This window comes from Danio rerio, chromosome 25 (genome assembly GCF_052040795.2).
Source record: "Danio rerio strain M-AB ecotype USA chromosome 25, GRCz13ab, whole genome shotgun sequence".
Lineage (NCBI taxonomy): Eukaryota > Metazoa > Chordata > Actinopteri > Cypriniformes > Danionidae > Danio > Danio rerio.
In genome coordinates this window covers 9,698,875-9,722,500 of record NC_141045.1, presented here as the reverse complement: position 1 = coordinate 9,722,500, position 23,626 = coordinate 9,698,875, and the positions used below count along the sequence as shown (strand labels likewise).

Here is a 23,626-nt window from a genome sequence, read left to right as displayed (position 1 = left end):
GTGTGTGTGTGTGTGTGTGTTTTTGTGTGTGTTTGTATGTGTGTGTTTGTGTGTCTGTGTGTTGTTGTTTTTTTGTTTGTTTATGTGTGTTTGTTTTTTCGGGTATTTATTGTGGTTGTGTTTGCATTTGTGTGTGTTTGCATGTTTGCGTGAATGCGTGCATGCGTGTGTTTATTTTGTAGGGATTGTGTAAACTGGGCTCTGCGGGAGGCACAGATTTCAGCATGAAGCAGTTTGCTGAAGGTTCCACACTCAAACTCGCCAAGCAGTGCAGAAAGTAGGTTCACAGCTTCTATGAGTGTCAGAGAATATCAAATGATTATTACTTGCAGAACTGATTTCTATATTTTATTTTATTTTTAGGCATGGAATTAGATGGTTTATTTTGTTAGTTTGTCTGGTTGTTAGTTTTGTCTAAAGCTTTACCTTTTACATTTTATTTATTTGAGTAATTTCAATAAAAGACAAAAAATCTTTTCAGCTTAGTCCCCTAATCTCTTCCCCATCTGGGGTCTCCACAGCATAATTAACCGCCAACCATTCCAGCATATCGTCACCTTAGAATTATATGGTTCTATCTGAAATTTTTGTCAAAATTGAGTTGTTGACATTTTCTTATTAAATGACAACTTATTTACATTATGGGATGCTTTTTTAATTTGTTTACATTTTAAGATTTTTTATTTAAAAAACAAAATGTTAAACACACACTGTTGTCTCTATGGAATGCAAAAACTTTAAAGCTCAATATCTCAAAATCATTCAGAAAGCATATAGAAACTTATAATTCCAAGGTGACGATATGTTTTATGCAGCGGATGCCCTTCCAGCTGCAACCCATCACTGGGAAACACCCATACACAATTATTCACATACATACACTTCGACCAATTTAGCTTACCCAATTCACCTATAGCACATGTCTTTGGACTGTGGGGGAAACTGGAGCACCCGGAGCAAACCCACACGAACACAGGGAGAACATGCTAACTGACCCAGCCAAGGCTCGAACCAGTGACCTTCTTGCTGTGAGGCGGTTGTGCTACCCACTGCGCCACCAAGTTTAAGTATTTTGGTTGTGTTTTTTTTTTACCTTTTTAATGTAGTCAGTTTTCCTTTTAGTATTGATCTATGACACTATAAGCAATATAGTATAAATAAATATGTAATAATAAGGTAAAACTTTATTTTGATGGGCCTTATATTGCACATTTTGTTGACTAAAGGTTGCATTGTAACTAAATGCCAATTACATGCTCATTTGAGTATTAGTAGTAGTATTAGCTTAATATCTGCTGATACTGCTCCTTCAGCAGACATTTAAATGACTATCAGTAACTTTGCAAGTACATGTCAACTTACACTAACCCAAACCCCAACCTAACAGTCTACTTAATCTAATATAATGAGAATTAGTTGGCATCTAGATGCAATTTAACATAAATTAAAAAAATGCGTTAAAGGGACGATCAAAATAAAGTAATACCAACAATAGTTGTACTATGTTATGTTGTCTAAAAAGGAAATATAGTGTACATATATTTTATATTTAATTTGTAATTACTTTTATTATAGTTCAATTAGTTTAATTAATTATTATCTTAATTATGATTAACACATATAATATTTAAATGGTATAGTATATTTATTTATAGTTATTTTTTGCATTAATTTTCAAATAATATCTCATAATAAATCAATATATACCATATTTAAGTATATACAACGAGAAAGATGTATCTGAAATGCATATTATAATATTGTACTATATATTTTATATAAAGAAAGTTTATATGTTTTAGTTTTTCATTCATTCATTTTTCCTTCGGCTTGTTCCCTTTATTCATCAGAGGTCGCCACAGCGAAATAAAAAATATTTTACGCAGCAGATGCCCTTCCAGCTGCAACCCAGCACAGGGAAACACCCATACATTGGAGAGGGGTCTGGATGCAGACCTGGTGCAGTGCAATCTGAGCTGCAACCAATGCTTTTTTAATGCGCTGACCTAACCCCACCCTTAACCCTACTTGTCACAGTGACGTCACTCTCTCCATAAAGTGCATTGTGTCTGACATTGCTTCCCTGAGTTATGCAATCTCAGCTTGCATCAAAAAGGCTGCATCCAGATACTATTGATGCATATCACCTTCACACACATACACTACGGCCAATTTAGTTTATTCAATTCACCAATAGCTCATGTCTTTGTACTGTAGGGGAAACGAGAGCACCCGGTAAAAACTTGCCATGAGGCGACAGTGCTAACCACTGAGCCAGTGTTGCCCTGTTTTAGTTTTTAGTCTTGGTAATTAATCTTTTAATTTAAAATTGAGGAGTGTTTACTAATCAAAGAGTCAGATCTATCAATTGAAATCATTGTCGTTTACCCTATTAGTTTTTGTAGCTCCAGCAAACGCATTTATTTGTGCATGTGTTTACATGTAATACGTATTAAGTCCATTTAGCATGTGCATGTGGCTGTCTTTTTCTCTTCCCCAGATGGCTCTGCAATGAATCTCTTCCTCCAGCATCGCGGCGCTGGGCCATCGAGGGTCTGGCTTACCTCACGCTGGACGCCGATGTCAAAGAGGACCTGGTTGAGGACAAGAAAGCTCTTCAGGCCATGTTTGAGCTGGCCAAGGTTTCGCTTTTTCTGCAGTTTTGGAGATAAACGTCCGCTTATTATGCTAATCCTCCTCGGCTCCTTAAACTCATGTTTTTGTTTTGATTGCAGTCCGAGGACAAAACTGTGTTGTTTGCGGTGGGATCGACACTGGTAAACTGCACCAACAGCTACGATGTAGAGAAGCCAGACCCGCAGATGGTGGAGCTAGCTAAATATGCTAAACAACACGTACCAGAGGAGCATCCAAAGGTGATTTATGCGGATAGGATTGTTATGTTGGTCAAAAATGAACTTATTGTTATTATTAATTTATGCTTGTTAAGTTTTAAAATCCATATATTGTCTTTTTTAGGATACAGCAAAATTATTCAGTGGCTGTTAAGCTCCAAAAAGCAGCATAAATGTAACACTTTAAATTAATTAACAAAAGTCGATCGTTATTTTGAACGACTTGTTTCCTTTATTTTTTGTTATTTTTATATATTTCATATAATTTATTTGGTATTAGTAATTGATTTATTATTTGTTATGTCATGGATTATTTAATATTTAGTTTGCTTTGGCAATGCTTTAATACATATGTATATATACAGTTGAAGTCAGAATTATTAGCCCCCTTTTGAATTTTTTTACTTTTTAAAATATTTTCCAAATTATGTTTAACAGAGCAAGGAAATTTTCACAGTATGTCTGATAATATGTTTTCTTCTGGAGAAAGTCTTATTTGTTTTATTTCGCTTAGAATAAAAGCAGTTTTAAACTTTTTAAACACCATTTTAAGGTCTAAATTATTAGCCCCTTTAAGCTATATTTGTTTTCGATAGTCTACAGAACAAACTATCGTTATACAATGACTTGCCTAATTACCCTAACCTGCCTAGTTCACCTTATTAACCTAGTTAAGTCTTTAAATGTCACTTTAGGCTGTATTAAAGTGTCTTGAAAAATATCTAGTCAAATATTATTTACTGTCATCATGGCAAAGATAAAATAAATCAGTAATTAGAAGTGAGTTATTAAAACTATCATGTTTAGAATTCTGCTCTCCATTAAACAGAAATTGGGGGAAAAAATAAACAGGGGGGCTAATAATTCTGACTTCAACTGTATGTTTGTGTGTTGGGGAAAGTTACTTTTAAAGCTAATGCAATACAATATTAAGTTACTCCCTAAAAAAGTGACTAGTTGCAATAATTAGTTACTTTTTGTGGTAAATAATGCATTATGTTCTTTTTGAGTTACTTTAGCGTTACTTTTTCTGACCTGAGGCTTGATCTCAATTATTCCTTCATTCCTTCCTTCATTCATTCATTCATTCATTTTCTTTTCGGCTTTTTCCCTTTATTAATCCGGGGTCGCCACAGCGGAATGAACCGCCAACTTATCCAGCACATGTTTTTACGCAGCGGATGCCCTTCTAGTCACAACGCATCTCTGGGAAACATCCATACACACTCACTCACACTCATACACTACAGACCATTTAGCCTACCCAATTCACCTGTACTGCATGTCTTTGGACTGTGGGGGAAACCGGAGCACCTTGGAGGAAACCCACGCGAACGCAGAGAGAACATGCAAACTCCACACAGAAACGCCAACCAACCCAGCCGAGGCTTGAACCAGCGACCTTCTTGCAGTGAGGCGACAGCACTACCTACTGCGCCATTGGGTCGCCAGGCTTGATCTCTTCCAGAACTATTTTTTTCTTTCTTTTTTTAAAATAGCGAATTCTGCAATTAACAATACATGGTATAACCTTCATTTAAAAAAATAATATTTTGGGATAATGTTATCTAAGAGCTTTCTGAGCCCAGAATCATACATGCTGTATATACAGATTATTGAACGTTTAAAGCAATGCATTTGCTACTTTTATACTATTAGTCTTAAAATCACTGTTCATTGAGACAATCCCCTTTTCCTTTTGTTCCGTGAGTTCAAAACAATGAACACATTCTCTCATTGACTGCGTGATTCATTGTGACAACTTTGCTAAAAGACAAAGTGCGTGTAATTATAATAAATGTACATATTAATGTTTATTAATGTAATAATATCTATAATGTTTTATTAATGAGATTGTTTATTGTCATTGCACATACATCCAACGAAGATTTAACATTTGACATTGGTATACATTTATTTATGAAATATAAATAATGTTTAATATTTTATTAGTAGTTAGATATATTTGGGGCGACGCAGTGGCGCAGTAGGTAGTGCTGTCGCCTCACAGCAAGAAGGTCGCTGGTTCGAACCTCTGCTCAGTTGGCATTTCTGTGTGGAGTTTGCATGTTCTCCCTGCCTTCGCGGTGCTCCGGTTTCCCCCACAGTCCAAAGACATGCAGTACAGGTGAATTGGGTAGGCTAAATTGTTCGTAGTGTATGATTGTGTGTGTGAATGTGTGTGTGGATGTTTCCCAGAGATGGGTTGCAGCTGGAAGGGCATCTGCTGCGTAAAAACTTGCTGGATAAGTTGGCGGTTCATTCCGCTGTGGCCACCCCGTATTAATACAGGGACTAAGCCGACAAGAAAATGAATGAATGAATGAATAAATATATTTAGATATATCAGATTGTTAGCAGTATGTTACTGTTGCTGTTTTCCATTAAACTAAAGTATTGTGACCAGATGTTATAGAGCTCCAGACATTTTTTGTTGCAAAAACGAGACCAAAATACGATATTTGCTTCTTTTTTTCATTTGTTTTGGTTGTACAAGTTTAATACAAACATGAGAGTTACACTGTTGCCCTCAATTATTGATCAATTTTGTGCTTTTGGCGTAGGATGGCCAACCATTTGTGGAGCAGCGGGTGGTGAAGCTGCTGGAGGCTGGTGTGGTGTCAGCGCTGGTCTGTATGGTGAAACAGGAGAGTCCTGCCATGACCGAGGCCTGCAGAGAGTGCATCGCCAGGTCTATAAAGCTCCATCACTTTCAACAATTCTGCCTCTATTCGAAGGCTGCTACTGTAAAACTTGCCCCTTTGCTTTCTAGTTTTTTGGCTCTTTTTCACTGCTGGCACAACTACTGTCCCAAATACAGATAAGCCTTGGAACAGTTTGCTCCATCAGGCGAGATTGTTTGAAAATGGATTTGAGTTTGCAAAATGGTTATTCTCGATCCAAGAGAATGGGCTCTTTATCAGATGAAATGAGCGTCTTTTTTCCTCCTCTTCACAGGGTGATTTTGGCTCTGGTGGAGAGACAGGAGGACAGAGGACTGGTTGTGGCACAAGGAGGAGGAAAAGTAAGTAGATTTATTGTTTTCAAGAATGTAGCGTCTTTTAACCCTTTCGACCACGATCACACCAGTGTGATTAGAACCTTAGAAAGCACATGATCAACTGCTCAAACTCAAATCTGATGAGATTGACAAGCACACTGCTCATCATAAATCACAATTTATCAGTGTTTTCAAATAAATAAAGCTTATTTTAGGTTCATTCAAATACTACTAGCAAAACATTACAGTGAAAGTTTGTAAAATACATGCGGATGGCAGTAATAATTATTTTTAAATATAGGAGAATTACTAACCTACGTCACACATGACATTACACGGGTTTAACTGTGCATACCTGTTGCAAGATCGGTTGTAATAGCAAACATGTCATGTTGTGCGGTAGAATGCCAAAATCGAAATAAAATTTTACCGGACACCACACTGCTTGTAATGCCAACCGCATCTTTGGCTAACAGCCGTCATAAGAGTTGAATGGAGTGAGGACCTAATTAAAAATGCTGGACTCTGCGGCCCTCATTTCATTATCAGTTCACGTTATGCTGACTCATACACATTACTTGTTTTTGATTGCAGCGATGATTTCAGCAAAAACAGTCAAATTATGAATAATTAAATCCAGACACTGAATGCTTAGAATGAAATGTATTCAATTCAATTCAATTCAGCTTTATTTGTATAGCGCTTTTACAATGTAGATTGTGTCAAAGCAGCTTCACATAAATGGTCATAGTAACTGGAACAGTGTGGTTCAGTAACTGGAACAGTGTGGTTCAGGTTTTAGTGTTAAAGTTCAGTTCTGTTCAGTTTAGCTCAGTTCAGTGTGATTTAATCATTACTGAGAGTTCAAACACTGAAGAGCAAATTCATCGATGCGTAGCTCTACCAATCCTGAACCATGTGAGGCAGTGGCGACAGCGGAGAGGGAAAAAAAAACTTCACCTGATGGGAGTGAAGAAAAAAAACCTTGAGAGAACCAGACTCAGTTGGGCGCGACCATTTTAATTTCTCCGCTGGCCAAAAGTCTTGTGCAGAACTTCATTCGCCATATGTAAAAATGTAAAAATGTATGTTCACATACCCTGCCGTACATGTGCAGTTCGCTGTCGGAATGCAGTTGTTTTGCTTGTTGATGATTACCCAGGCCTTGTATAGCTTCTAGTTTTCTTCTTTTTTTGTCTTTGGCTAAGCAGAACCTCGGTTTTTAGAACTACACAGTTTTGAATCTGGTAATCATGGAGCATTATTTCTTGCACATGACCACACAGAACAAAATTTTAGGCATCTAAAGACTTGTAGACCTTTAACTTCTCTCTTATAAAGCCACTTTGAGTTTCAATGAGATAGTTGTATATTTGGGGCTGGATGCTTGGCCATTTCATCTTAAAAGGGGTGCTATCGCAAATGGACCTGTCAGACGAACGCCGCTCACTATAACGCTAATTTTGCCGAATAACTGTGCTAATCACTGGGTGACAAGCTGTTATAATATGCTGAAAGCATTATGTAAATAATATATATATAATATGTAATTAATATAAGTTATCTCAAAAGCAACAACAAACTCTGTACCGCATCGGATGTCATTCCTCCGCTTTAAATGGTAGCGCTCCTGTTTTTTTTCTGTAACTTCGCTGAGCACCCATCCTGAATGTTATAAACCGGTAATTCGTCTATAACTGGGCACTTACGGAATCGAATCCCCACCTAAAATATCACGGTCGCGGATAGAAATATAAACCGCGTAAATCAAAATATTGTCATTGTGTGTAAAATTGTAACGCGCAAAAGAATAAGAAACAACGAGGTTACATACTGAAAGATGAGCGTGAATCAAAACTAAAAACGTGTTCAGACAAAATCAGTTTTTCGCTCATATTTGGAGGTTTTGTGTGCTTACAGTCCTCTTCCCTTTGCTCTTGTTCCTACATTCTGCACTTGTGTTTCCAAAAGATGCAGTTTGAGTTTCATTTAAAATATGGGTTGGCTTCAGCATCATCATTGGTCTGTTAGTCTAGATTGACAGTTGCTCCTCCAGCCAATCAGATGAAGGGGGAGTCGACGTCACTCCAATGCAACTTGCGGCTGCTCAGTGGAGTAGTGTGGCAGGCAGGGATGCATTTGTTTCCAGGAGTTTCAGATAATATAGACACCTGTCAGTAATTGCAGGGGATTCATATCAGTATAAACATTTATACTGTAGCATCACACACTTGTCTGTGATCATAGAGGTTTCAGTCATCATATGGCCTGTTGACAGTACGGTATGGTACGGGTCACCTTTATCAGGCTTGCGCTTCCACTGCCGAAAGGGTACCAATGATAAGATAACAAAACAGGTGCTTTATACACATAAATACTTGTGTATAAATGTTTATTACTAACCTTTATAAGAACATAATTTGATTATTACAGATCAATGAAAGTGCGAAATAGCCTACTGTAACGTCTGCAATTACAAAGTACGATTATAAATGCAACATATATAAACACATACAGCCCCTTACAGTCTCTGATATGTTACTAATTACAGAAAAACTACACACAGCAGACATTTTGTCCTTATTTGGGTTCAAATACAACACGTAACATATAGCCCACAGTCAGTGCAAACCTCTCATCTGTATCTTTATTCTTCACCAGCACATGTAAGCTCTGTTAGTGAGTAATTCTGTCATCCCGAGTTCATAATTGTCCAAAAGGAGTTGATAATAGTTAATCGTGACAGTTTGTTCATGTTTTAGGTTGCTAAAAGAATCATTCGCTGCTTTGTTTTTTGCAGCTTCTCCTTTGTTTTTTCGTGCTTCACTTTCACGTTTATCCGTTTCTGAAAGGATTGGATGTCAGAAGCACTTCAATAATCAAGCGCACGTTATTATCATCAGCTCAAGAAGTTGATTATTTCAAATGTATATGTTCACACGAGCAATTGCAAGCTCTCTGGAGAAAGTGAAACCGCTCGCACTTTTACACAGCCTCGTAAAACAAAAACAGGACACGGCTTTGTTGGGTCGACCATGGCTCGTTATTATATGTATATTTTATTATTGTATGTAAAAATGGCGGTTCCTTTGTTTTCATTCCCCTGCTTGTGTACGCGCTAGTGACGCTTCTCTGTAAACCAATAGCATTCAGCTGCACATCTCGCTCTGCCTTTTGGTACCCTTTTGTTCAGCTAGGGGCACATTGCACAGGGTACCCAAAAAGTGGTACACTTGACCTTAAAAACATACCTAACCGAACCATACAACTCCCTGGAAATGGGCCAATAATGGTCAACCAAAAAAACTCACACAGGGGGTCTGCTGAAGTATTTAAAACCTACACGAGAAAGTGGTAAAGGCAGAGTATGTAATTTTTACCACTAGAGGACACATATTCAAAACAAACAAAGGCATTTTTTGATGATGCCACGGCTGAGTGTTGAATCATGGGAGTTGTGGTCTTCATTACATCTGTCGGGACCCAGGCTGAAATCATGTTTATGATGAGCTTCGGTATTCAACAATTATTATCATGCTAGTATGAATCGGTGTAAGACTGAAAGCTGTTGAAACTGAATGAAAGCGCTGAAGCTATTACTAAAAAGAGACAAGCGTGATGCAGCACAAAAGACTTCTGTTATAATGCTGCTGTGTGCAGGCTAATTAAGCACAACATATTAAAGCATCTTTGGTGTTTCTGTGTATTCTATAAAACCAAACCAGAAATCAGGCGTGTGTGACGTTGTTAGCAAGGAGACTCAGGTCTGTTTCATTTGTTAAAATTGCTTACTTCTTTGAATTTGAACATTCTTTACAACATTTGTAACAATGCAATTATATACATCAATATATTTTAATGAAATAAGCCATATTGTGCCTTTAAAGCAGTAGATCACTTTTTTAATAAAAACATGGTCATCATTTGCACAATTTACAATTTTTTTTAGTTTAGTTATCTGTTGAAAAAAAAAAGATATTTTGAAGAATGTTGGTATCTGAATAGTTGAGAGTCACCATTGGCTCACTAGTAGGTTAAAATACTGTGGAAGCCATTGATTGTGATACAGGGTGATTTATTATTATTATTATTATTATTATTTTTAATAAATATATGTCATTCAAAAGTCTCTTATGCTCACCGATGCTCCATTTGTTTTGTGATAAATTCTGTGAATCTGGCTGTCTTGTAAACTTCAGAACAGCAGAATGTGAGATATGTCTTGTTTTATTGATACAGGCTTTGCTGCCGCTGGTTTCTGAGAGCACAGATCGTGGGAAGATTAAAGCAGCTCAAGCTCTGGCCAAAATCACCATCACATCCAACCCAGAGATTGCATTTCCAGGCGAGAGGGTACGTCAGCAGATTATTTAAAGGGAAAGTTCACCCAAAAATGAAACTCTGTCATCATTTACTCAACCTTTGCATGTTACAAATCAGTTTGAGTTTGTTTTCACTGTTTAACAAAAAAGAAGATATGTTGGAAGCTAGTAGCCATCCATTGTAGGAAAAACAAATACTATAGAAGTTAATGGTTACCAGTTTCCAACATTCTTCATAATATCTGTTATTGTGTTCAACAGAACACCCAAAACTCAAAGCTGAGTAAATAATGATAGAATTGTGATCATTTTAGGATGAACTGTCATTTTAAACTTTCTCACTTCAGCCAGAAATGTAACGTTTAGAGTGATTTCTCTAAAGTGGTGTGTTTGTGCAGGTGTATGAGGTGGTGAGACCCCTGGTCAGTCTTCTGGCTCTCGACTGCTCAATGCTGCAGAACTTTGAGGCTCTGATGGCCCTCACCAACCTGGCCGGCATCAGCGAGAGACTCAGGTTTGCCATCGCCAACTGAAATGAATTTAAAGCCAAAAAAGAAAACTTTACTCGCCCCCTCAGGCCTTCAAATGTAGAGCTTATTTCTTCAATGACACTTATTTGGTTAAATGTAGCTTTTAGTCCATATTGAAATGATAGTATTGAGATTAGGGTTGCACGATTTTGGAAAGAATGTAAATCACGATTTTTTTTGCTTAAAGTCAAGATCATGATTTTCTCACGATTCTATAAATGTAAAATAAAGGTTAATATAATTGGCCAATTATTATTGTTAACCAGAGAAATTCTGTGACATCATTAACTTTCGCTTTAAGATTTAAAAGGCTAGCATTGCACCAGACCCCCTTAAGTGGTTTCGTTTGAAAGTGTAGAATCTATATTTTATGCAAATATGCAACACTTTGCTTTTTATTCTACTGTGCAATAGTTATTTACACTTAAATACACAGTATTTCGGAGACCCGAGCTGGGTATTTTACATTGGTTCATTTTCATATTTTTTATATGACACATGTACAAGTTATAGCACAAATGAAAGCTCTTGCCGGTGCTCATACGGTTCTAGCATTCTTTTTACTGAATTATATTCACATATCAAACAGTTGTTAAATGAATCGTAGTGTTTCCATGGTGCAGAAGTGAAAACAATACATTTATGATCACTAAGCAGACCCAGATAGCACAGACAGCTGTCATCTCTTACCTTATGCTGTGTGCTTCAGGGCCATTTCTCCTCTGTTTTTGAGGTGATGTGCATAAGTAATCCTTTTATATGTCTGACGTGGTCCAAACACAGTGAATTATGTTTGATCAAACAAAAGAATAGTGAAATATGAAAACAATGATCAATCCCTGTGGCTTGTACCTATAGCACAGGAACCACCAAAATTAATTACAGCAAGCTAGACCACACAGAACCTAAAAGGTTTTTAGGTGTTTATTATAACACAGACAACATATTCAGATATTTTAAACACTTTCAATAGTGTTTTATGAAAATTCAAAGTTTTTTTTTTTATTTACACCTCTGCACTGTGTTCACTAAAGTAGCCATCATGTGTGCATGCATGCATTCTCTGTAGTAAACAAACACCTCACATGTGATTTTGCGGCCACAAATACATTATTACATGAAAACAGAAATGACATTTTTGGGTGAATTGTACCTTATAAATACAGTATGTGAAACTTTTACCGCCATTTGAAGGTGTCAGTGTTGCTGTGAAGACTTGTGCGGCTGCCTTGCTTCTATCCTGACCTTGAAAATATAATTGGCTGAATCGTAGAAAAGATCGTGCGTAGGGTCGAATCGAGATCGTGAACTTTTTTTGATAAATCCTGCAGCCCTAATTGAGATACTACAGATTTGTCAGCTATACGTTCTTGCAGTTTCTGAAACAAACAGACCAACCATTACTAAATTCCCTGCTATGATTGGTTAATTTAATATTTCCTTTAACAAGCAGTTGCACTGCACAAAGGTCTTGTTTCTAGTCCAAATATCAAAAATGTCCTTAATCAAGAAGCATTTTCTAGACAAGTGAAACATATTGTCTTGTTTTAAGAAAGAATATGTCAAAATAAAGTGAGTTTTACCTGAAGATAAATAATCTGCCATTGGAGTAAGCTAAGTAATCTTATGTTAAAAGAAAAACAAGTTTATTTTGCTTGCCCTATTCATTCTTTATTTATTATTTTGCCTGTTTTGAAGAAAACTTACTTTATTATGGCATATTATTTCTGGAAACAAGACAATCATTTTTGCCGGGCTAGAAAAAGCTTCTTGATTGAAGATTTCTTTTAGATATTTAGATTAAAAACCAAGTAAGAAAAGCGTTTTTTGTAGTGTTAAGAGTGATGATAAACTGACTATTGAGTGCATGACTATTGAGTATGAGTACACTGTGTTCTCAATGGGATATTACCCTCTAAAGGAGTGAAAACAATCATGGCAGTCATATTGAAGTATCAATCCAAACCGAAGTGCCTAAAACTGGCCACTTCACAGGGTTATTTGGATTTAGGGATTTTGAAGGGTACAACTGATGGATACTTTGTATGCCTATAATCCTCTGCGCAGGGAAGTTGTTTGGTTATCTGCACAGGGATGAGCCCTACCTAATAAAACACAATGAATATGTGTGGGTAAACTAGTGTAAACCAGAAGAATACACCCATTAATATCATATTTCGATGTTCCCACAGGCAGAAGATCATCAAGGAGAAAGCTGTGCCTAAAATCGAGGGCTACATGTTTGAAGAGCACGACATGGTCCGCGCTGCTTCCACAGAGTGTATGTGCAATCTGGCCTTAAGCACTGAGGTATGTCTAATATCTGTAGATGGGGCAGATTCGAAGCTAATAGGCTATAAACTTCTGGTTAAAGAGCCCCTATTATGGGTTTTTAAATATTACCTTCCATGTAGTATGTAACAGCTATAAGTGAAGTGAAATATCCAGCTAAGGCTCAACTATGAAAGTGCACAGTGTTTAAAACTATTGATTCATTTATAAAAGAGTCGACTCCTAGTGTTTCAAATGAATCGTCTTGATAACGAGTCTTTAGCCGTTTCGGCGTGATGTTGATACGAAACTTGAGCCCTGCCCAATTGCTGCGTTCGCAAACCCGGGAAAATTTAAACCTCTGGCCCCGCCCACAAACAGTAGCAAACAAAAAGAGGAAGACAAACACCTTAGCTGATCCCGGTTGAATCAAGTCATGAAGACACTGTGCTCATATGGATATTATTGGAAGTGTGAGGGGAAAGTTAGTGTTACTTTTTCTACCCAAAGATGAAACTGTGACGAGTCAGTGGTTGAGGTTTATTTTTGCAAAAATACCTTAGCATTATAGCTCTCGTTTTTCTGGTTGAAATTATGGGAGTTGTCCAGGATAAATAACAAAACGGGAGGGTGGCGGGAGATGGGTCTGAAATACGGGAGAATCCCGGGAAAAACAGGAGTGTTGGCAGGTATGCTCACACATACACTATGCACTCTGACTACTTCAATATTGTTGATATTGCCGTGGTGGGCATTGTACTCTGTCTAATGCTGAACACTGTCGAATAATCACAACAGGCTGTCATCAGTCTAATCAGTGCAGATTAGCTTCACGCTAAGGAGGGGTTTTGAAATAAATGAATCACTGAACGATTCAAATGGGAGTTTCTGGGATAATTAGGTCAAAATAAATGCAGATTATAAGACAATGAAAGTGTTTTTTGATCTTGCATGCATATCAGACTGTTGTTGGAGACCCTTAAAACCAAAATATGACCCTATTTCATGTATAAAAGTGGCTCTTTAAAAGTTTATGTGATTATTTTCAATTTCGTAAGGATACTTTTACAGCATCGATGTTGTAATCTATATTAAAATATAATCAGTTCAATAGACTTGAGCATTCATTTAGCTGTAAAAGTGTAAAGCTAGATAAAAGATTGTTGAAACACTAGCGCCATCAGGATTAGCAGACTAGTGCAGAAACTCTATTGAAAATACTGGGGTAAAATAAACTTGCTTATTTTTAAGACATGATGCAGAACATTTGAATTTAATTCAGTGCTTCTTGTCTGGTCTGAGACCCACTTTATATCGCATATAAATCCGAAAGTGAGAATCAATGATTTTTAAAGAAATCTGAAACACTAGTTTTATAATGGCATGACAGTTCATCAGAAGTGCTTGTCTGGAAATTAAACGTGGAGCACATATCACCCCACTCCTTCAGGAAAAGTTTGAATTTTATGGTTTTCTTTCACTCAGGTGCAGAAGCTTTATCTGGCCGCAGAGAGTGACCGTCTGAAGCTGCTGGTTCTCTACAGTGGTGAGGATGATGAGCGACTGAGGAAGGCTGCGTCCGGCACACTGGCTGTGCTGACCGGGGAGATGCCTGAGCTCTGCACACGTATCCCTGACACGGTGAGTACTAGACCACAACTGGCTGATAATCACTTCTAAATACTCAAGAAGTGATGCTGATGTAGATTCAACCTCATGCTAATGCTGCCAGATGAGGCCTGCTTGCCACAGTGGAATCTTATGCTCTGTCCAATGTGGATGAAATAATAATTCTATTTAAAAAAAATTGTATTTAGAGCTTTACAATATATCATTTATCAATATATAGTCACATCACAGGATGTGGAATATTGAGTTGGGTTTGCAGTGGACCAACAATTGATAATACATGAGATTTAAGTAGTCATTAAAAAGTATACGCATACCTGATTGAAACTTTGCAAGTGTTATAAACGCATTTGAAGAGAGTATTCAGGGACAATAACATAAAAGATTTGTAACTTAACTGAAGAATACATTTACTGAAGACTATAGAGCAGGGGTGGCAAACCCTGTTCCTGGAGATCTACCTTCCTGCAGATTTCAGTTGCAACCCATATCAAGCACACCTGCCTGTAATTATCATGTGGTGTTCAGGTCCTAATTAATTGGTTCAGGTGTGTTTGATATGGGTAGCAACTGAAATCTGCAGGAAGGTGGCTTTCTAAGAACAGGGTTGGCCACCCCTGCTATAGAGTGTTATGTTACACTTCATTTGAGTTACTTTCTGTACCTGAATACTGTTTGATTCTCTGGAACAACTATAGAGCACTGTTTATACCTTTTTACTTTATTTTACTTTTTCATTTGCTCTGTTGTAATTATTCTTGCTTAAAAATATGTTTAATTTTTTTGTATACATGATTCACACCTTTACAAAAACAACCCAGTCAATCTAAATGAATGATTTCTTTCCCCTGCAAATAGAGCTATTCAAGCCATCTGGTAAATATGTATTCATATCGCAGTGTACATATATATATATATATATATATATATATATATATAGCAGAAAAACAACATTTCACAATGTCAGATTTTTTAAAGATCGCAATCGTACAGCCCTGGCTGTAATTTGTATAAAAATGAACATACAAGGGCAATTTCACAAAATGAGTACAATAATAAAATAAAAGAGAAAATAAATAATTAAAATAAGACATGACAAGTTCATTTTCAAATTTAGGTGCAAATAGTTTTAAGATGCCTTTACATTTGCCTGACGGCTTGATTTATACAAGAACGTAGTCCTAGTTGACGCACAGCGGTTGGAAATTTAAACCACAATCTGCATTTAACAGTGAGTTCGAATTAGCTTATTTAATCAGAGTAAACAGGAAATGCCATTACTTTGATCATTTCAATATGACACATTTAATAATGAAATCATATAGTATAATATTTAAGTACATTTTTTTAAGCTATCTCGCGGCCCAACTGCAGGATCGCTGAGGCCCACCAGTTAAGAATCCGTGATTTAAGTGACTTTGAATGTGCCATGTTTTTTTGTGCAAGACGTGCTGGTCTGAGCATTTTAGAAACTGCTGATCTATTGGGATTTTCCCGCACAACCATCTTTAGGGTGTACAGAGAATGGTCCAAAAAAGAAAAAATATCCAGTGCACCGCAGTTCTGTGGGCGCAAATGCCTTTTTGATGCCAGAGGTCAGAGGAGAATGGCCAGACTGGTTCGAGCTAATGGAATAGTAACTCAATTAACCACTCGCTACAGCTGAGGTATGCAGAAGAGCATCTCTAAATGCACAACACGTCCAACCTTGAGGTGGATGGGCTACAGTAGCAGAAGACCACACCGGGTGCCACTCCTGTCAGCTAAGAACAGGAAATTGAGGCTACAATTCGCACAGGCTCACCAAAATTAGACAATAGAAGATTGGAGAAATGTTGCCTGGTCTGGTGAGTCTCGATTTCTGCTGCCACATTCGGATGGTAGGGTCAGAATTGGGCATCAACAATATGAAAGCATGGATCCATCCTATCTTGCATCAACAGTTTAGGCTGGTGTTGGTGTAATGGTGTGGGGGATATTTTCTTGGCACACTTTCGGCCCATTAGTACCAACTTAGCATTGTGTCAACGCCACAGCCTACCTGAGTAGTGTTGCTGACCATGTCCATCCCTTTATGACCACAGTGTACCCATCTTCTGATGGCTACTTCCAGCAGGATAACGCATCATGTTGTAAAGTGCGAATCATCTCAGACTGGGTTCTTGAACTTGACAATGAGTTCACTGTACTCAAATGGCCTCCACAGTCACCAGAACTCAATCCGATAGAGCACCTTTGGTATGTGGTAAACAGTAGATTTGCAGATGTGCAGCCAACAAATCTGCAGCAACTGCGTGATGCTATCATGTCAATAGTGACTAAATTCTCTAAGGAATATTTCCAGTAGCTTGTTAAATCTATGCCACAAAGGATTAAGGCAGTTCTGAAGGCACAAGTGGATCAAAACTGGTACTAATAGGGTGTACCTAATAAAGTGGCCGGTGAGTGTAGGGGATGTTCATGTTTAATTAAGTGCATTTATGAAAATCCAAACACAAGTGATCATAAGAGACGCATTTGATGCTTATTATTAGCAAGCGTAACTGACAACGAGTTTTTCTCCTCTTATTCAACAGACGAGCCACTGGCTGGAGATCTTGCAGGCTCTTTTGCTCAGTGAAAGTCAGGACCTGCGGCACCGTGGAGTGGTCATCGTGATGAACATCATGCAGGCGGATAAAAGCTTAGCAGAGAAGCTGATGGAGAGCGAGGCGCTGGAGATCCTGTCTGTGCTGACTAAAACAGACGATCCAAAGCAGGCCTCTGTCCGTAAAGCCGCACAGCGCTGTTTAGATCTGGCTCTCGAGTACGGACTCATCCGGAGCAACGAGAGCGGAGTTAATGGTAATTCCATTTAAGGCTGCAGTGTTTGATGGAGGCCGCAATGGTCGCACACATTTCAGACTGTCTAAAGAGACCAAATATTGAGTTTAATCACTTCCATTCCATTACATGCACTCAATTTATTTTACAAGCACATTCCAAGATAGTCTGATGTCCAAACTCGGTCCTGGAAGGCCAGTGTGCTGCATAGTTTAGCTCCAACTTGCTTCAACACACCTGCCTGGAAGTTTCTAGTATACCTAGAAAGAGCTTGATTAGCTGGTTTAGGTGTGTTCAGTTGGGGTTGGAACTAAAATATGTAGGACACCGGCCCTCCAGGACCGAGTTTGGACACCCCTAGACTATGATTATTCCACTGTAATGTGTAAGTATTGATCTTATGTTATTTATGCATTGGCACACTTGTTTGATATCACGTCACCCTTTATACTCAAGTCTTAATTGCTGAATGTAAAAAAAAAGATGTATTCTGGTTTTATATAAACACTACTTTTGTTTCAGGTGTGGATTTTGTTTCTTATCTGTGCGGTCTATTAACATGCAGTGGTTTTATTGGGTTTTATTATTGTTTGTGGTGACGTTTTTATGATATGGGACTCATAAGTAGGACCAGACAGAATCTGCTAACATGATTTGCTATTTCTGCTGAGAATTTTGTAAACAATCTGCAGATTTATGCGCAAAGATTTTGGGAGTATCATCATGTGAAAAAAAAGAATAGATTTTTAACTTTTTTTTAATGTTTGCAATGCAAATCCAATTAGATCCTCTTATTTGGTAAAGAAAGCAAGTCTCTCATATAATAGATCTACTAAAAGACAGAAAATATTACCGTACAAACTGTATTGTAAATAAATCATATGAACATTTTAATATTACTATTATATAACAATAATATTTGTGAAATTATTTCAGAATAAAAAAATATAAACTAAAACTGAATAAATATAAATTTACACAATTAAATACATAGATTCAATGATGGGTTAAAAATGTGAGGAAATGTGCATATTTCTGTGCGAACCTACTCATAAGTTCATTATTCATAATAAGTGAAACCATTCATTTTCCTTCGGCTTAGTCCCTTTATTCAACAGGGGTCGCTACAGCGGAATGAACCGCCAACTTATCCAGCGTATGTTTTACACAGCTGATGCCCTGGGAAACATCCATACACACTCATTCACACACGGACACTGTTTATTTAATTCAGCTGTACCGCATATGTTTGAACTGTGAGGGAAACTGGAGCACCCGTAGGAAACCCACACGAACACAGGGAGAACATGCAAACTCCACACAGAAATGCCAACTGACCCAGCCTGGGCTTGAACCAGCGATCTTCTTGCTGTGAGGCGATTGTGCTTTCCACTGCGCCACCATATTGCCTAGATCAAGGATGTCGATTTCTGGAGGGCCGCAGCCCTGCACAGTTCCAACCCTGCTCTAACACACTTAACTGTAGGTTTCAAACAAGCCTGAAAGACTCGATTAGTTTGATCAGGTGTGTTTAATTAGAGTTGGAATTAAACTGTGCAGGGCTGCGATCCTCCAGGAATTGAGTCTGACATCCCTGGCCTAGGTGAAACCCTTTAGGATTTTAATTTTGATACCAATAAAATTTACAAATGTAATTTTTATGTACATAAAATTATTTAACATAATTATTTTATCTTTAAATAGTTTATATAATAATAATAATAATAATAGTATTTAAAATATTTTTTTTGAAATATTAAGTGAAACTTATTCTAAACTGTAGTTATTAATACATATAAATTAATAAGTGATTTTACTTAGTATTATTTATTAAATAATAAAAAAAAGTTTTAATTGACAAATGGGCAAAACAAAGTGATAATAAAATGAAGTCATTTAATTTAGTGCCTTTTAAGACATTTACTTACTTTTAATTCTAGAAAACCTAGATTTGTCTTCAACCTATATATTAAAGGGTGAGTCCACCCAATAATTGAAAATTACCTCATCATTTATTCTCCCATGTGGTTTTAATTCTTTATGAGATTTTTTCTTCTGCGGAACACAGAAGAAGATATTTTGAAGAATGCTGGTTGCTGACACCCTTTGATTTCTGCTATAGTAGGATAAATACTATGAAAGTCAAACTACTATCAAAGGCAGTTTTATATATATATATATATATATATATATATATATATATATATATATATATATATATATATATATATATATTGTGTTCAAACTCCAAAATAGGTTTTGAACAAATTATGTGTGACTAAATAATAACAGAAATTTCATTTTTGGTATCGCTAACTGAATAAAAAACTACAAATCGCGTATTGAATGTTTTCGCTTCCCATAGCTTCCACTCTGTCATATGACTCTCATTGGCCAATCAGACACGTGCCGATTCATCCACGTGTTGCAGTTTGTGATTCCTGTACACGCTGGCGTCATTCAAAGTGAAAACAGTATATAGTGTAAAACACTATGGGTGACTGTAGCATTTTCACCTACACCGACAATGACTTTATAGGCAAGGTGTGTTGTTCCGGTCAGCAAAACCGCGGCCGCTCCAGATTTGACATCGCGCTTCGGTCGGGATGGACGGAAAAGAGAAACACCGGGTTGTTCCGATACCGGCTGGACGAGCTGGAGACGCGGATCCTCCCGGGATCACGTGGATACATCGCACAATTAAACATCATGAGAGGCACAGAAAGACGAAAACCCCAGGAGATCCTGAGCGTCCGCCAGAACTTTGACCCAAAACAGTTTAACTTCAATAAGATCAACCCGAAAGAGCTGCTGTTCGAGTTAAAGAGGGAGAGTGAACGGAAGTGCAGCGTCATCATAAACGTCAGCCCGTTAGAGTTCGGCCACTGTTTGCTGGTGCCTGAACCGGAGAAGTGTTTCCCGCAGGTTTTAACGCATTTAGCAGTCCAAACTGGGATAGAAACAGTTCTTCTGAGCGCTGATCCGGGGTTTAGGGTTGGTTTTAACAGCCTGGGTGGCTTTGCCTCAGTTAACCATCTTCATCTGCACGGCTACTATCTAAACCACAGACTGAAGATTGAAAGCTCTCCAGCAAAGCTGGTCCTGCCTAACCTAAACCTGTATGAGCTTGTGGACTTTCCATCAGGATTTCTGTTCTACACTCAAGGTCCAAACCTGGATTTGGTGGTCAAAGCAATCTGCAGTTTGACTGATGTCTTGGTGGACCACAACATCGCACACAACCTGTTCTTCACCAGAGGTTGTCCTCCTCAGATGGAGCCCGACACCTCTTCATCCAGAAATGGTGTGAGGGTCATCGTCTGGCCCCGCTTGTCCTGTTTCGGGGCCAAAGAAGAGTCTGCGTTTAACGTGGCCCTGTGTGAGCTCGCCGGACACCTGCCCTTCAAGAACAGAGAAGACTATGAGTCGGCCACTGAGGAGACCGTGCAGGACATCATCCAGAAATATCTGCTGCCCCAAGAAGAGACTGCCCAACTGAAAGAGCATTTAATGAAATGTTTATGAGCACAGGCTGAAGTGTCCTGTCAGAGATTTGGGGGAGTTAAAAACTCACTCTTTCTCACATGAGTTTGCAATTGAAGTGCTGCTAAGACTTACTAGTGTTATAGAATTAGTCTATTTATAAACATGTATTGTGTATGAAAAATTCCATTGTGTGCATTAGATGTACTACTACAGGGAAAAAATTGACCACTTTCAGGGCATTTGGGTGGTTCGGAAGACCTAAATATGACCTAAATACCCAGTAGGAGCTCGCATGTTCCATTTTTTAGTTAAACTCTTTTTATATTGGCAATTCTCAATCAGAGTTAATACAAGTGATGGAAAACTAATACATTAATTTCACAATATTGAAGAAAAAATTGGGGGGTAAATAAACATATTCTTATTAAACAGTAAGGAAAAAACTTGCTCAAAAACTTCACATGTAAAAACTTGCATCCATCCATGCTGGAGAAATTCCCAGGTCTGGGGTGTCATTGCCTCGTCAGGAATCACTGATCTCGGCAACTTGTTGCGTTTCCACCATGTTCGTCTGCTAATAACACAACACTTAGTCTTGCAATAAAACTTAACAACTATCAATATTCAGTATGAACAGTAGTTTCATATCTGTTAATATCGGAACTTGTTCATGATAAATATGTTTTGGAGATCAACAAATCTCAAAAAATTTAAAATCACAAGTTCTATATTATTTACAATTAATTTGAAAAAGCAAACTTTCTTATATTGTTCACTTATCACACAAAAAAGGTCAATATTTCAGAGTTCTTGTCTGTTTGCTTGACTTCTGGCGGTGCAATTTACAGCTTAGGAAAAAGAAAAATTCAGTTTCTTCAAAACAGAATATTTTTTCAAGGATCAATGAAAAATTAATTTTTAAAATTGATGACATTGTTTAATTAGTTTACCTTGTAACCCTGCTTGTTGCGATCTCAGTGACTGTCCGACGTCAATGAATAGCCTAAACCAGCCAAAATAACCCAACTCAGATGTTCAAATGTGAGAGAACCCCTTAACTGCCCTACAACTTTCAGTTGGGTTTTCACCCTGCACAATTAACCCAAAAAATGTATTTACAGATATAACCCTGCACTTTTTAAGAGTGTAAATCAGTATATATGTGGGTCAAAAGGGGTTTTTAAAGTTTTCATCAAAATAAAACATCTTTGTTTGTAGGCTTCTTCTATTGATAAAACAATTTTACCTTAATTTACATAAGACAGACTTAAATGTCATTCATTTCTCCATTTTTGACGCACGTTGATGGCATACAATAGCTCCCTCTGGTGGTATGTAAAGGCAAAACGCGGCTAAAATTGCCTATTAGAAAATGATTCCTTTTTTTGTGGTGTAACAAAACGCACTTATAAACATTGGTTCAGTAAGCTACAGTAAAGGGATTGTTCACTCGATAATGTAAGTTCTTTCATTATTTAGGTCCACCTACCATCCAATCACAAAGTAGAATGTGATGTTTCCGGGTAAATTATTTGATCCTGCTAAAATCATGTGCAGGGTGGGCCATATATATGGATACACCTTAATAAACGTCTTGGGAATTTCACAAGAAAACCAATGGTGTGCTTGGTTTCAACGTAACTTTATTCGTTCATGAGTTATTTACAAGCCCCCTTACATATACTAATGTGCCATAAACAGGACGTTAATATCACCAACCATTCCCATTTTATTCAGGTGTATCCATATAAATGGCCCACCCTGTATAGAAGGAAAGGTGGAAGTAACCCCTTAATTTAAAGCCCTTTTTATTTTAAAACTGCAAGAAAAAATTGCATGTGATCAAAGATAGGGATAGTCGATGTTAGGGAATATAGCCAAATAAGGTATGCTAAAAATGACTGATGCTGTCAAAAACTGTCAAACTTCTTTGCAACGGAAGCCATTTAATTTGGTGCACACACACATCTTTATGGGGACTTCACATAGACATTATGATTTTTTTATATAGTGTAAAAACTGTAGGCTATTCTGTCCCTTTACCCCAACCCTCCTCATAGATGCCCACAAAATTTCTCTGGCCTAGATCTAGCCCACACAATCAGCTTTAGCATGGCCCACATGCTGCAGTGAATCAATGTACTGGACCAAGTCAGACTTCCAGACAAAGGCCAAACATGGACCATATCTGGGCCAAGTCTCCGCCAAGTTAACCCATAACTGGGCCAGACTGCAATTAAATCGATAAATCCACAAAGCTTTGTGCTTTAGCCGTGCTGTAGGCTTGCTTTTTTCCCGAAAGCAACCTGATTGGTAGATTTGTATTTTTTTATTTTTTTTTGTTACTCGATAATTATTTTAATGTATTTTAAATGTGGGTCAAGATAGGCCAAACTTATGTAGCCCACATAACATTTTTTAACATCTGGGCCAAATCTTGTGTGCTGCCTTAAAGACACTGTCATCTCTGCCAAACCTTTGTCATGTTTGGCCCTAATGCTTTATGCCAGTGCTCTCTCAATGCCTGCTGTGCCAGCTTTATTCCAAATCTGGGCCAGAATTCTTTGCTACCTGGGTAGCATTTAGCATTTATTAGAATGTATTAGAATACAGAATTCTGTTTGATTTTTAAGCTGACCTACACATCACGCATACCAGAAGCTTTTCTTTGCTCAGCATTCTTTTGGCAAAGTCTGCAGGATACACGAC

The 23,626-nt window shown here is 37.6% G+C and overlaps 2 protein-coding genes across 3 annotated transcripts in view; both read left to right on the top strand.

Moving 5' to 3' along the window:
* unc45a (unc-45 myosin chaperone A) overlaps positions 1–17,952 on the top strand; it is a 32,392-nt gene extending 14,440 nt beyond the window's left edge. The window contains exons 10-19 of one of the 2 annotated variants that reach the window (XR_015525730.1): positions 183–277; positions 2,501–2,642; positions 2,736–2,876; positions 5,420–5,547; positions 5,814–5,880; positions 10,096–10,209; positions 10,577–10,692; positions 12,901–13,018; positions 14,465–15,035; positions 15,235–17,952. Coding sequence is in view for 1 of the 2 variants with exons in the window: in NM_001442328.1 (NP_001429257.1) it covers positions 183–277; positions 2,501–2,642; positions 2,736–2,876; positions 5,420–5,547; positions 5,814–5,880; positions 10,096–10,209; positions 10,577–10,692; positions 12,901–13,018; positions 14,465–14,620; positions 17,185–17,466 (1,359 nt within the window). In the remaining variant the exon portion in view is untranslated. 2 annotated transcript variants of the gene reach the window in all.
* Positions 17,953–19,837: 1,885 nt separating this feature from the next.
* gdpgp1 (GDP-D-glucose phosphorylase 1) lies at positions 19,838–21,729 on the top strand. The gene is given in 1 exon segment (NM_001077553.1): positions 19,838–21,729. A coding segment is annotated over 1 exon segment (1,032 nt). The 5' UTR covers positions 19,838–19,924; the 3' UTR covers positions 20,957–21,729.
* Positions 21,730–23,626: the final 1,897 nt, after the last annotated feature.